Source organism: Papilio machaon, chromosome 7 (assembly GCF_912999745.1).
Source record: "Papilio machaon chromosome 7, ilPapMach1.1, whole genome shotgun sequence".
Classification (NCBI taxonomy): domain Eukaryota; kingdom Metazoa; phylum Arthropoda; class Insecta; order Lepidoptera; family Papilionidae; genus Papilio; species Papilio machaon.
In genome coordinates, this window is record NC_059992.1 from 3,482,999 (window position 1) to 3,496,446 (window position 13,448).

The 13,448-nt window shown below is 32.3% G+C and overlaps 2 protein-coding genes across 2 annotated transcripts; one reads left to right on the forward strand and one right to left on the reverse strand.

Moving 5' to 3' along the window:
* Positions 1-258: 258 nt before the first annotated feature.
* LOC106714126 (ATP-dependent RNA helicase me31b) lies at positions 259-6,379 on the reverse strand. The gene is made up of 8 exons (XM_014507076.2): positions 6,311-6,379; positions 5,672-5,895; positions 5,514-5,595; positions 5,221-5,427; positions 4,510-4,681; positions 4,040-4,190; positions 3,336-3,531; positions 259-2,559 (listed from the first exon to the last, which is right to left on the reverse strand). The coding sequence occupies exons 2-8, from the start codon at positions 5,737-5,739 to the stop codon at positions 2,107-2,109; spliced, it is 1,329 nt and encodes a 442-aa protein (XP_014362562.1). The 5' UTR covers positions 5,740-5,895; positions 6,311-6,379; the 3' UTR covers positions 259-2,106.
* Positions 6,380-6,812: 433 nt separating this feature from the next.
* On the forward strand, positions 6,813-9,006 carry LOC106714085 (WW domain-binding protein 4). The gene is made up of 7 exons (XM_014507027.2): positions 6,813-6,986; positions 7,071-7,143; positions 7,223-7,414; positions 7,591-7,735; positions 7,905-8,004; positions 8,209-8,373; positions 8,806-9,006. Coding segments are annotated over exons 1-7 (870 nt in total). The 5' UTR covers positions 6,813-6,984; the 3' UTR covers positions 8,999-9,006.
* Positions 9,007-13,448: the final 4,442 nt, after the last annotated feature.

The following is a 13,448-nucleotide window of genomic DNA, read 5'->3' on the forward strand; positions in this document are numbered from 1 at the left end:
TTATTTTGGCCCATTTTTGAACAACGATATATTTTTTTGGAGAAAAGGAAATCAAGATTATTTATTTATACATAACAGAATGTGTTTCTCATAAATTTATTCAGCACCTCAGATTCCTGGAGCTTTCTGTAACATGTAACTTTAATATAATTATTTAAAAAATGCGAAACCTATAAGTATTTAATTTTGAATTTTCGTAAATTGATACAATATGTTACAAATCTTTTGAAAACAAATATTCAAGATTATAAAAAAGATTTACTTTTTTAACAAAACATTCCCTTTTTTGTGCTAACTTATTAGGTTACAAACATTCAAAAAAATTACATGCTTTCCAAGACAGTTGATATGCTGAAAATATGTCTGGTGAATCTCTTGCGATTTAATGACATTTATCTCATGTATATCATATATATTTTAGAGCATGATTTACACAAGTTATATTTTATCTATGATATACTGAGCGCAATAGTAATATATCTTTTGATTACATAGAAATTGGGTATTTAATAAAAAAAAAAACATCACCGCAAGAATGTTCAAAGCTTAAAATTAATAGTAAAATGTCTATATTTATTCAGTTTTTCACATTACAAGCTTCACATAAAGATAACACTGTTTTTGGAAGACACAACTAATGAATGGCATTTTCTTTTATTCATTTCATCAAACTATGCCAGCTTTAGATCATAGCTATCACAGATAAACATAGATTTCGATAAACGAAAATCGTTGAATTAAGTTTCAATAATCGATTTACAATAAATTCGGATCAACCAGAATATTCCAATTCCTCTCCACCAAAAATGATAATACACATTACTTGCTTGTGACAAAACATGAACATGAAACAAAAGGCTATTTTATGCAAATATTTTATCAAGTTAAATGCATTGTGAACAAATTTTACATATATAGAAAAAACAACTTAAATTGCAATGATATACCTAAAAAAATAAAATTAAAATAAAAAAGGTGTGGCAAGGCCAAAATTATGTAGCTCTTCACTTGACATCCCAACAATTAAACCCCCAGAGAGTGATAAATGTTTTTTTGTAATAATGGAACACAAAAACTCTCTAAATTAAATCCCCCAGACAGGACAATGCGTCGCATCTGCAAGCCGCAACAGAGTCGTCTCATTGCCCCGCCTTGTTACTGGTCACAGGCGAAATTTAAAAAATATTACCAAAGCTAAGGTAGGCCAAAGTAAGGTAATTTTCATATGTATTTTTAGAATATATCTTGTTGTTAAGAAAATTAGCTACAAAATAGTTTTTTGCTCCAAAAATAACGCCCACCTAAGCTTTTCTTGAAATGGTATGCTTTACATACCCACACTGTGACAAGCCGCTTGTAAGATAGAACTCCACTATGACTCGTATCTGCAATATTAAAATCTGGCTAAGATAACAAAACATCATTGACCTAAATATTAAAGAAAACCACATTTCATACATCTTACAATCAACATATCCAAATATCTTATTCAGTCCAAATCATTATTTTAACCAGATTTAATTTAAATGCGGCTTGATGAAAAGAAACATTGCCTCAAGCGGCCAGAGGCAATGTTTTTGACACAGAATTAATTTTTTTCTCATTTATCAATGTTTGTTTGAGCTAGTCTTATCGCCTACCCATACTCCAGACAACACAATCATTTAGGAAAGACTTTTCTGTAAAATGAAACTGGTGCTAGCTCTGTTTCCGATATGGGTAGGACACTTGGACACATGTAGGAAGTCTACCACAATTTATGTTAAGATCATGGACAAATCTAGATAGACTCACGCAGCAAGAATTCAGATAAATATTTTACGTTTCAACAATGTAGGAAACCGCGCACAGTATCCAATATGGATAAAGGGCGCAAGATGCCTTTCGTAGTCCGTGTTTATTTATATACACACTTTAAAAAAGTTAACCCGCTCGGGGTATCGAGTCTTATTTCACGATAAACTATTTACACGCACATTTTGTTACAATAAATCACTTTTTACAAATAAGTTTTTTGTTTTTGTTTTTATATCTACTAATTCAGTTCACCAGTCAGCAAGTCCAGATGTTTTTTGTGTGCGAATATCTGGGCGCAGAGGCACGGCGTTACTTCTCGGCCGAGTCGTCCTCGTCGGCGCGCGCCACGTACAGCGCGGGGTCGATCACTTTCGGGATGGGCTTGATCTCCGTATTCAGCTCCAGCTCGATGCGGTGCAGAGTGTACCGGTCCTCGTAGGTGATAAGATTGATTGCGATACCCAGGTGGCCGAAGCGCCCCGAGCGGCCGATGCGGTGCAGGTACGTCTCGGCCATGCGCGGGAAGTCAAAGTTGATGACCACATTGACCGCCTGCACGTCGATACCCCTGGTGAAGAGGTCGGAGCACACGAGGTTGCGGCAGAGGCCTGCGCGGAAATCGTGAAACACGCGGTTGCGGTGCGCCTGCGCCATGCGCGCGTGTATGTAATAACAACAATAACCCAACTCTGTTATTTTCTTAGCCAGCAGCTCCACTCGCTGAGTTGAATTGCAGAATATTATAGATTGATTTATTTGCAGCTGTAACAAAGCAACTTAATATTAAAATTTTATTCATAATATCCTTTTCAAAGAAAAATTTTTACATGTTCTCACTGGTAAATGTGTAAAAGTTGTTTCTAATTTAACTTTGTTGTTCCATCAAACTGACATAGTTAGAGTAGGATAAAAGCAAGGATTAATTAAAGCAGATTTTAACAGTGGTAGATCCTGCAACAACAATATTTGTTGGGTGCATGAATTGGCCAGCTGATCAACTGGTGAAATATCACAACCACACAGAAGGCAGGCGTATAGTGAAGGACTAATTTTAGTCCTCTATCCCATCCCATGATTTTCTTAAAAAATAAGTATGAGAAGGGAAAGTGCATTTAGTGGAATAGGGTATGCATAGAAAGAAGAAATATCCTTCTGTGCATCCCCTCCCCATCCCCTGTTGACTAAAGGTAGGCAACACATCTGCGGATGTCTATGGGCAGCAGTTGCTTTGTGAATTCAGGTGGCCATTTGGTTGTTTGCCACCTCTTGATATAAAAAATAGTAATTAGTAAACATTAATAGTGGTCACTAAGCATAATGTAAATCTTTGATAAGAACACCAACAAACATATGTTATAATTAAAGATATAATTATTTCTTATTCATATTTTTATATATAAAAAAAAAAAAAAACAAAAACAAAATATACAGCACTTGGAGAAATCAGCCTTTGGGCAGATAAAATTTTATATTTATATATCATATGTTTTTATATAAATATAGCAAAACATTTATGTAATGTACATAATTATGCTTACCTTTGAAAAAAGTGTATTTAAACAATGCACTTTTTGCCTTTCTTGAACAAATGCATAGTATTGTGTGACTCCTTTGAGTGTAAGCTCTTCCATGAGGTTAATTTCATATGGCTCCCTTAGGTGCTTTTCCATGAACTGCTTAACACTCAATGGAAATGTGGCTGAGAATAGCAAGATCTGGCGTTCTTTGGGTAGCCTAAAAAGGACAATATTTTATTTTAGTTTAGGTCTCAGTTTGAGTATTAAGGACGAATTTGTAAAATAAAATCTTGTGACACTAAACAGTAACTGAGGGCCACTTAAATTGTAAATGAGACCCTAATATTTTTTATTCACTTGGAATATTCCTAAACTGAAATATTTTAGAGCTTGATTTTGTTATTTACACATCTTACTGATATCATAAATGCCAACATTTAGATGGATCTATCTCATCTATATATCTATATCTATCATAGGTATCTCTGGGATGGCTCAACGGATCTTGATGAAATTTGATACAAATGTAGAACATGGTCTGGAAGAACATATAGGCTACTTATTAAGTTTTTTTGTTAATTCCGCGCGGACGGAGTGGCGGGCGACAGCTACTTATTGTATAAAAACAACTTTACAACTGTAGAATTCCATGTATGTAATACATAAACCTGTGTGTACTATTATAATCTGGACAAACAATTTATTTTTTTTCAAAATATATTTACCGACAAATAACCATGTCCAGCATGCCTTTAAAGTCTTGTGACAGTAATTTATCTGCTTCGTCAAGAACCAACATCCTGCACTGATCCATCTTAGCTACTTGTTTATCCATGAGATCAATCATACGACCAGGTGTAGCAATTATTACTTGAACTGTAACAAATTAACATTAATTACATTTTCAGTGCCTGGCATCTTTAGTTTGTTTGTAACACTACCTAATGTCAAGAGTGACCTACAGCCTGCCTTCACGCAAAAAAATGCTTGTTTTGGAGTTACGGATAACTGAGCCCCTGCTACTACTACTACCTAATGTCAAAACACATATCCATATGCACTACCTTAATCAAGGATAAAAGTTTCATGAAAACCATAATGCATCAACTTATATGTAAAATAGTTAAAATTTAAATCTTTCTCATATTACAACCATTTTTTTCCAAATAGAAAACAATTATAAAAAAGGACTTACCATTTTGATATATACGCATGATATCATCCCTAAGGTTGGTGCCTCCTGTGGTAACCATTACGCGGATATCTGTGTGTTTTGCCAGTTCAATGCAAATTTGTGATGTCTGTAGTGCTAGCTCTCTAGTTGGGACCACAACTAATGCTTGAATAGCATCTTTTTTTGGATCAACCTACAAATGGTTCCTATATCAGTATGTTGTGACGCAAAATTTAAATTCATGTTATGTTTTATAACAATTGCTCAGATTTTGGTTTATCACTTATTGACAAGTGAAGGGGAATCCAAATAATATCATCATAATCAAAGTAATTTTTTGTTTATAACAATAACTAATCTACATTTATTATCATATGCTCATTGTAGTTTTTAAATAAATGAAGTTAATTCACAACACATTTTATTTATATTATATTTTCAAATATGAGGTAGGATAAATATTAATATGGTTATAATTTGCTACACTTTTCTTGTAAATCATTGAAAAGCTATAATTTTGCTATGGGAATTTCTACACTATCAATTGTCTTCATTGGTTGTTGTAATTTAACAGGTTCTAATAACATGTTAGCATAAACATTAACTTCACATTATTGAATTACATAGAATTTTATTTTCCACATGACTGTTACATGACATTGCAAATTTTTAAAATTTCTTTTAAATATCACTGACTACTGGTAACAAATAATTTGTATTAAAAATGTATACCTGTTCTAACACTGGAATACAATAAGCTCCTGTTTTGCCTGTTCCATTCTTTGCTCGTGCAAGTACATCTTTCCCGCTTAGGGCAACAGGGATTGCAGCCTCTTGAATAGGTGAAGGCTTTTCCCATCCCTTCTCAAATATACCCATCAGTAGCTCTCTCTTTAGACAAAACTCTTCAAATTCATTACCTCTTGTATCCGTCACATCCTATATTTACACAGTATTATATTAGGCATATTAATTGCAATCAAGGAATTAATTATTAAAAATGAGGGTAGTTTAAAGCAACTCACACTGGTCTTTATTCTTCTGTCTTTGGGGGGTATTTTTAATTTCGATTTCCATCCTTTGTCTTCCACTGTTTTATCTACATCTCTGTAAAAGTGTACAAGTGTAAGAAGTCTAAATTCCAGCTAAATCATGATAAAGAATGATATATAGATGCACTTACCCCTTCGTCTGGTTATTCATACTGTTTCCAACGTGATTACTTGAACTAATCCTATTTTCGGTCATCATTTTTTCAACAAACTTCCACTAAGAGTCACTAAAATTAGAACCTTATCACAAATATTTATCCAAGTCCAACACTAAACAAATTTTACGACAAATCACTTTTAGATACATATGCTACTTGAAAAGTTTTTCACGTTCACCAACTTATCCGAGGGATACCTGAAAATATAAAGAGAACCGTTAATCAAATCGTTAGGATTTCAACAGAAAGTCATTATGTACGAGACGCGTCAACAAGCAAAATATATACATAGAAAGTACGTATAGCACAACTGCAGGGATAGAATTTCTATTTTGTCGAGGATCGAAACTAACAGTAAGTTAGTGTAACAAGTAACAAAAGACATAGAACCTAAATGATCGAAAACAAATACAAAGAAAGATTGAAGAGATGTACAAAGATAAATGTTCTATTCAATGTTCCAATTTAATATGGCGGCCGTATACTGAGGGTAATCAGTAGCAAAATTTTTTGTAGTTAATACTGATAGACATAGCGAACAGAAAGAAATATTGAACAAATATACTAAACGGATATTAGGAGAGCTATTAATATAAAATAAACAAATATCACCTTGATAAAACTTTACAAAAGACGGCGACACTCGATATTCGACGACGACATCACAAAGTAACCAAGCGACAGTGTTACCAATTTACGAAATTTACAGTTACATTATAAAAGATCAATGTTGCTAATCAACAAAATGATGTCCTGTACCTTTATAAACGGGTCGTTTTGTAATAATGTTATAGCTTAGTTTGGGGCAAAAGTGAATTAAAGTAGTGAAATTACTTATTTCTAATTCGGACAGGATCTAAAAAAAAAATAATTTGTCATAAAATCAGTCATGAGTGACAATTATGATAAAATAATCCATTACTTTATCATAAAATGGTGCAATTATTTTTTGCAATTACATTCCGATTAGGTAAATAATCAAAATTTTGAGAAATTACAATTTTTTATGGATAATTATGAAAACGTTAAATATTTTCGGTCCGACTGAAGAAAAGTGACAGTGGCAGTTGGTGACAGGACAGCTGACCTGATGACAAAACTGTCATTCTCTTTCTAATATCTTCTGATTATAAAAACTTCCAGAAATATAATGTTAATAAATATTATTGATAACCTTGGTAACGTGACATAACAAACAATAATTTTATATTCATTGTTACTCCGGTAACTACAAAAATAGCATTACCTTAGCACCATTGCAAGCTAAGAAAACAACAGAGCTAACAATGTAAACGATTACAATGAATAAATAGTCTTTGTTGATATTTTACTTATACTTACAAACAACTCAAAATTCCTTTAATTATTTTAGGACAGAATACTGGCAGTCGACGGCTCGCAAATATTGTGAATTTTGCAAGTGTTGGTTTGCAGATAGTAAAGTGGTATGTAGTTAAAAATTTACATATTTGATGTTTGTAATTTTCCTTCGAATTACACTTATATACCTAAACCCATTTACAGTGTATATCTTTTCATGAGAATGGTAAGAGACACAAGGAAAATGTTCAAAAGCATATTTCTCAACTTAGCAAAAAAAGTGCAAAAGAATTTAAGCAAAAAGAAAAAATTGATGATGAAATGAAAAAAATGGAATCAGCTGCCATGGCTGCTTACTTAAAAGATGTTAAGAATAATGGTGATCTCACATCTAAAGTAAGTTCCTTGTATACAAAATATCTTGTCTCTCAGGTAACTAAACAATTAAAACTTAGTCAACTATTGTTGTAAATGTTAGATACTAAACTTTGTGTAGTCCCACATACTTGTCTGACTTAGAAGTGCTTTTATTGCTTGCTATTTTATACTACACCATTCTCTACATTTTATAGGTTATTAATGAAATGGTTAAGAAAAGTGGTGGCAGTGCAGCTGATATAACTATCAGTTGCGGCACAAAAGATAAATCAGCTCCCGAGTGGCATGAAATTAAAAGTGAAAGTGGAAGTTCTTACTTTTGGAATACAAAGACTAATGGTGAGTTTCATAGTATTAAAAAATTATTACTCCAGCAACTTTAATTAAGTTATGAGTATGTAACTTAAGTCACTTAACAAAAAAAGTGTTTTTGTAAAACATTTAATTAAAGAGTTTATCTAATAACTTAGTTTTTTTACTATTAACCTTTGTTACTATTTGATTACAGAAACAACCTGGAATCCACCGGATAATTATTTATCAATAGCAAAACAAGAAGAAAAGAAACTAAAAGAGGAACAGCCAGAAAAGAAACAGAAAAAAGCAAAGTATGTGTTTGCTGTTTACCTTTTTCCTTTAAATATTTACTTTTTACCTTTAATAGTTCCCTTTGTTACTTTCCTATCAGTTATCAACTGTTACAAAAAGAAAGTCAACAAATGATCAAAGTATTATTTTTGAGATGATCAATTTTGTGTATTTAAATTCAACAGAAAATAAAACATTAATTTTACAATTGTCTATAATTTCAGGAAGCAAAAACAAGATGAGTGTTTCAAAGAAGTCGAAGCTCTTATGAAAAGAGAGAAAATGAAAGAATTAGGTGATAAAACTAAGCCTAGTAATAGTGACGGCCAGTATGGGCCCTCGCTACGCCCAGCCAATCCATACGGTTCATGGAAACCAGTTGTTGATGAGTATGCTATTGTTTTACTTCCATTTAAAAATATTATGCTTACACTACAAAAATGAAAAAAAAAATGCAAAAAGAATCATAAAATTCGTTTTTTCATTCCTGATAATTATTCAAGTATCTTTAAAGTTTTCTCAAAAAAAACCTATTATACAAAGTGAAAGAATAAACAGATGTTTATTTCTTACAAGTAAATTGTTTCAAGTAGTTGTGAACTACTTGAAACAATTTACTATTATTACTAATATATATACTATTATTATTAATATACATTTTATATTAAAGTAGCTAATCTATAAAAAAATAGATTTTATCACAAAAAATACACTTGTACATCTCCATACTCCAATGTTTGTGTTTGTGCTTATTACGCAATGTACAAGCATACAATATCTATGACATAGTCACGTGCAGCGTTTCCATATCGGTTTGACAGGTGTAAAGAAAGCATCGACCTCCAGCTGCCAAAAGGCAAGGAGCAGCCGCCGCCGCCCGTCGTCGTACTGCCCGAAGTTGTACAGTTCAAGGAGAAGCGAGTCGACTCCCTCGGCGATGGACCCGTCGACTTCAAGAAGAGAAAATTGAACGTCCAAAAAAGAAACATACGACAGAAGCTCGACGACGAATAATAAATATTGGACCATAGATATTGTTTTTTTTTTATAAATTCTTTTGTTGTACCAACTTTTGTGATAGTTGACACTAGTGATGTAACGAATATTCGCATTCGCATTCGCCAATATTCGCATATTTTTCGATATTCGCATTCGCATTCCTATTCGCAAAAAACGATGCGAATATTTAGCGAATGTATTTAACAAACAAAAAGGAAATTATTATATGGTTGCATATGAAATGATAACACAACTGATAAGATTTATATATTTTTATTTAACCATACTTGAATTAAAAAAAATATTATGGAACAGTCTTGGTAAGCAACTAAATTAGAAACACTTTCTCTTTTGTTCTTGTTAGTCTAGTTAAAATATTAACAAAATCACAACTTAACTCCACCACAGAAAAAATAATGAATGTCCATGCCTTACATATATTTTGAAAAAAATCTAATTCTAAATTCAAGTATCTTTTGTGAAAACAGAACTTCAGAGATCCAATCAAATCTAAGTATAATATTAATTTATAACCTTTTTGGCTTTAATTATATATTTTTCCATCCCACTATATATTTTCTAAGAATTAAATATGATAATGAAATATAAACTTAAAAAATCAAATAATGAATACTTGACTATTTGTAAATAAGCTTTTTACAAAAACAAAAAATATTTATTTCTATTTAAAACAAAAGTAAAGTTCTAATATTCATAATGTTAACATTTGGTTTCAATTGCACATTTTTTCACTAATTTTCTTTTTCTATGAATTAAAAATAATCAAATATAAACTACACAATTATAGTTTTGCTAATAACAAGTTGACACAGTTGACTATTAAAATAATTAAACTCGCTGTAACTTTAAATTCTTAGTAATTAAATTGAAGTAAAGGAATGTTAAATTTTAAAAATAAAAGTTTTGAAGCTCTTTCTCCGTGCAGCCTGTTTCGGTGAGGTGTGTAGAAAAGTCCAGCTCCACTGAAAACTCTTTCACTGGGGACTAGTGATGTAACGAATATTCGCATTCGCATTCGCGAATATTGAAGATGAATATTCGCATTCGCATTCGCATTCGCGAATGTGAAAAATCCAACATTCGTTACATCACTAGTTGACACTAACAGAAGAGTAAATAAGTTTTTATTTGATTCGGAATAGCGTTTTCTTTGTTAGTGACGTTAATTATACTTGACGTTATTGTATAATCCTTACTTATTCTTTTCCTTACTAATATTATATTATAAATGCGAAAGTAACGCTGTCTGTCGCGCTTTCAAGTAACTACTGAAACGATTTAAAAGATAAAAGGGTTAATTGATGGATGAAAAGTAGTACGGAAGTATCGTCATTTTTAGCCAGAAAATTGAAACTTATTTTTTAGGATCTGTGTTAATGTTACTAATATTATAAATGCGCTAATGTTTAGAATGGATGTTTTTTGAAGGTATTTCCGGAACTGCTGAACAGACCTCGATAAAATTTGCCACAGATGGAGAACGTAGTCTGAAAGAACACACAGGCTACTTATTAACTTTTTCTAAATTCGCGCGGACGGAGTCGCGGGCAAAAGCTAGTTTGATATAAACATACACATATGACATTCAAGTTTCGAGTTTATAAGAGTGTTACCCTCAAATGTGTAAAAGGGGGTATGAGATGACAATAGGGGTTAGGAGATGAAAGTTGAAAGACGTACGAATATGTAAGGTTTCGCTTTTTGTGAATATGGTCGAGGGCACAGCTAGTTCCACATAAAATTATTACGCTAGTTTTAGTATATGAGTATTTTAAAATGGTTTCATCATAACAAAATTAGACAATAAATAACAGAAAAACTTATGTAAAGGCATTCAATTTCAATCCTGACGCGATTTGCACGTGACTGAGTTAACAATGTCAATATTATAATATTGTTCTCAGAACCAAATAATATATTATGAGCGGGAAACCAAGCCTACATAGATGTAATTTTCAAAATATGTATTGAATGTATCTATTTTAGAACTATACTGTATGTTTTTAAGCACTTCACTATTATAGGTGCATTTTTACCCTAATTATTTTCACGTACTTGTACGTACGTATCTGTTGAGATATCATAGTAAAACTCAAATCACGCGAAGAATTCAGCAAGCTTGTTAGACTCAAACTTGGCTAGCATCAAAATCTATTCCAAGCTTTTTATTGGGTAAATGGGACTTTAAATTACTTGCAAAGGAAGCTTTATTATATGACTTTTTGATACGATTTTAGGCTAACAAAACGATAATCTTAATGAGTCGGAAATTCCAAGACCATACCTATTAATACTCTTACCTTTTGTGATTTAAAAATGGATCGTTAAAGTTGAAAGATAATAATAGGCCACTAATGTAATTTTGGACTGTAACTCGCTGTGCTTATTGTTCTAACAATCATATTAGGCTGACCGTGATCATGGCCATCGCCATGGGCGGGTTGCAAGGGGCAGCTGCCCCGTCTAGAGTATTGAATAATGTTAAATAGATAAATAATTCGAATAAGGCCATATTATTATTTTTTTTTTTTTTTTGGGCGGCGCTATGCCGCCCTCTCGTTCCCCCTAACATAATAAGGCCATATTAAATTTAGCTGCCCTTACCCCCCCTCCTCGTTAGAACTAGCCTAGATAATCGGCTGGCAGCGCCCATGATCGTGATCTAACGGTTAATGTTTCTTGTTCGGGATACACTGGGTTCGACTCAGTCAAAAACAAAATCTTGACAATCTCTATATCACCGTTTGCTACAAATAATTTCGCACAATAACGTTAATTCACGACCCCAGTGGCTTAAGAAATAAAACGATTTCAACTTTTGAAATTTAAAAGAAACTTTCTTTTTATTTCATTATAACGGAAAATACCAATTGGAGAATCCTTACTTGCCAAAAAGTAATTTACTCACCTTTGTATGGCTTCCTGATTACGAGAGGGTTAGAAGTGAATTTAGAAAAATGTATCATTGACCCGAAATGAATAATAGAATTGGATGACAACTAACATGAGATCAATTATTTAATTTGCAGATACAACATAATCGTTAGGTTTTTTTTTGCGGTTGCGGAATTAAACACAAACAATAAAAGATACTCGTATTGATAAAGAAATTTGTTTATAGCAGCTTCAGTTGTTCTCGCTACACATTTTTAGAAATAGTGTGTTGTCAAAGCCTCACAATGACATGGATATAAGATACTATACTTAATACTCATGCTATCGAATATACTAATAATTATAATGAATTGCGACGGAAAACATGATCAAAGATTCCGCACAAAGCATACACTCTGTGAGTATTAAAAAGGTTTATTTGAAATGTAAAGAATACAATTGTATATATTAAATGTAAATGCATTGTACTGATATCAAGGTCACCAATTTAAAAACACAAAGATTAGCATGTATCTTTTTATTCTAGAATGTTCCCGGCAGAATCATTGTGCAGTTTTTTTGTAAAATATCTACTAAACATCGATACCATATGCCTTTCAAATAACAAATATTGATTGTTAGCTGAATACACTTCGTTTCCATGTCATAAGGATACAACAATAACAACCTTCATATGATAAAATATGATCCGTGAGCTAACTTGAGCTGGGATATATCTTAGATATTTTATTTTGGATAAATATTTCACTTAGTTACTGTTGAAAACAGTATTCGACCAAGATTTGTGTGAAAGTTTGTAAATTATTGTCCAATGTCGTGTGTTGAAGTACTATAAAATTCAAAGGCGAGAAACAATCATTGTATATTATCCTTGTTTTTTGATACTCCACACTCCACGGTATAGCAACGTGCGCGTGGCTCCAGTCACGACTCAATCCGGGTTCCATATGGGCATGACGTAGTACTATTAACGTTAATGTGACATTGTATGTTTTGTACATTATGTCCGGTATCATTGAACGCTGAAGGCGGGCGTATTAATCTTTCCGAGCACGAACGGGACGCCAGGTGTCGCTATATAAGATACGACAGGACGGGATCGGATCAATACCGTGTTAGCCAGCAATCGACACATTTCAATCTAGCGTCTAATCTAGACCGAGTTTTGTTGTCTGTTGCCACCGATCCTTGGAAATAAATCGTCATGTACAAGCTGGTAAGTTTTTTTTAAATTTACATTATTGATTATATAAAATTGTTTTAAAAGTAAATTCGTCTATGCAATATTTTTAAATTTATTATAAAACTCAAAGAAATATATTCGCAAATAATCCAATGTTTGCGCTTTAAGAGCATCCTAATTTTATAATTTGTGTTTGATATTTTATAAGTTTTAAATATATGTCAATAAAAAAAGCTTTTAGTAGCATTAACATTAGCTTTTATTAGCATTTAAAAGCATTAAGTAATTTTGAACCTCTAAAAGGCCACTTTGATTTTCTGAAGAACTCGTCATTTTCAATCAAAGTGCTACGCGCGTTCATGAACA

Excerpts from the sequence above, each read along its gene's own strand:
- LOC106714126 (XM_014507076.2), bottom strand. The coding sequence starts at position 5,739 with ATGATGACCGAAAATAGGATTAGTTCAAGTAATCACGTTGGAAACAGT. Across the intron at positions 5,596-5,671 it reads ATGAATAACCAGACGAAGGG|AGATGTAGATAAAACAGTGG; the intron begins GTAAGTGCATCT and ends ACACTTTTACAG. Across the intron at positions 4,191-4,509 it reads CATGCGTATATATCAAAATG|TTCAAGTAATAATTGCTACA; the intron begins GTAAGTCCTTTT and ends AATTTGTTACAG.
- LOC106714085 (XM_014507027.2), top strand. Across the intron at positions 8,005-8,208 it reads AAGAAACAGAAAAAAGCAAA|GAAGCAAAAACAAGATGAGT; the intron begins GTATGTGTTTGC and ends CTATAATTTCAG. Across the intron at positions 8,374-8,805 it reads TGGAAACCAGTTGTTGATGA|GTGTAAAGAAAGCATCGACC; the intron begins GTATGCTATTGT and ends TCGGTTTGACAG.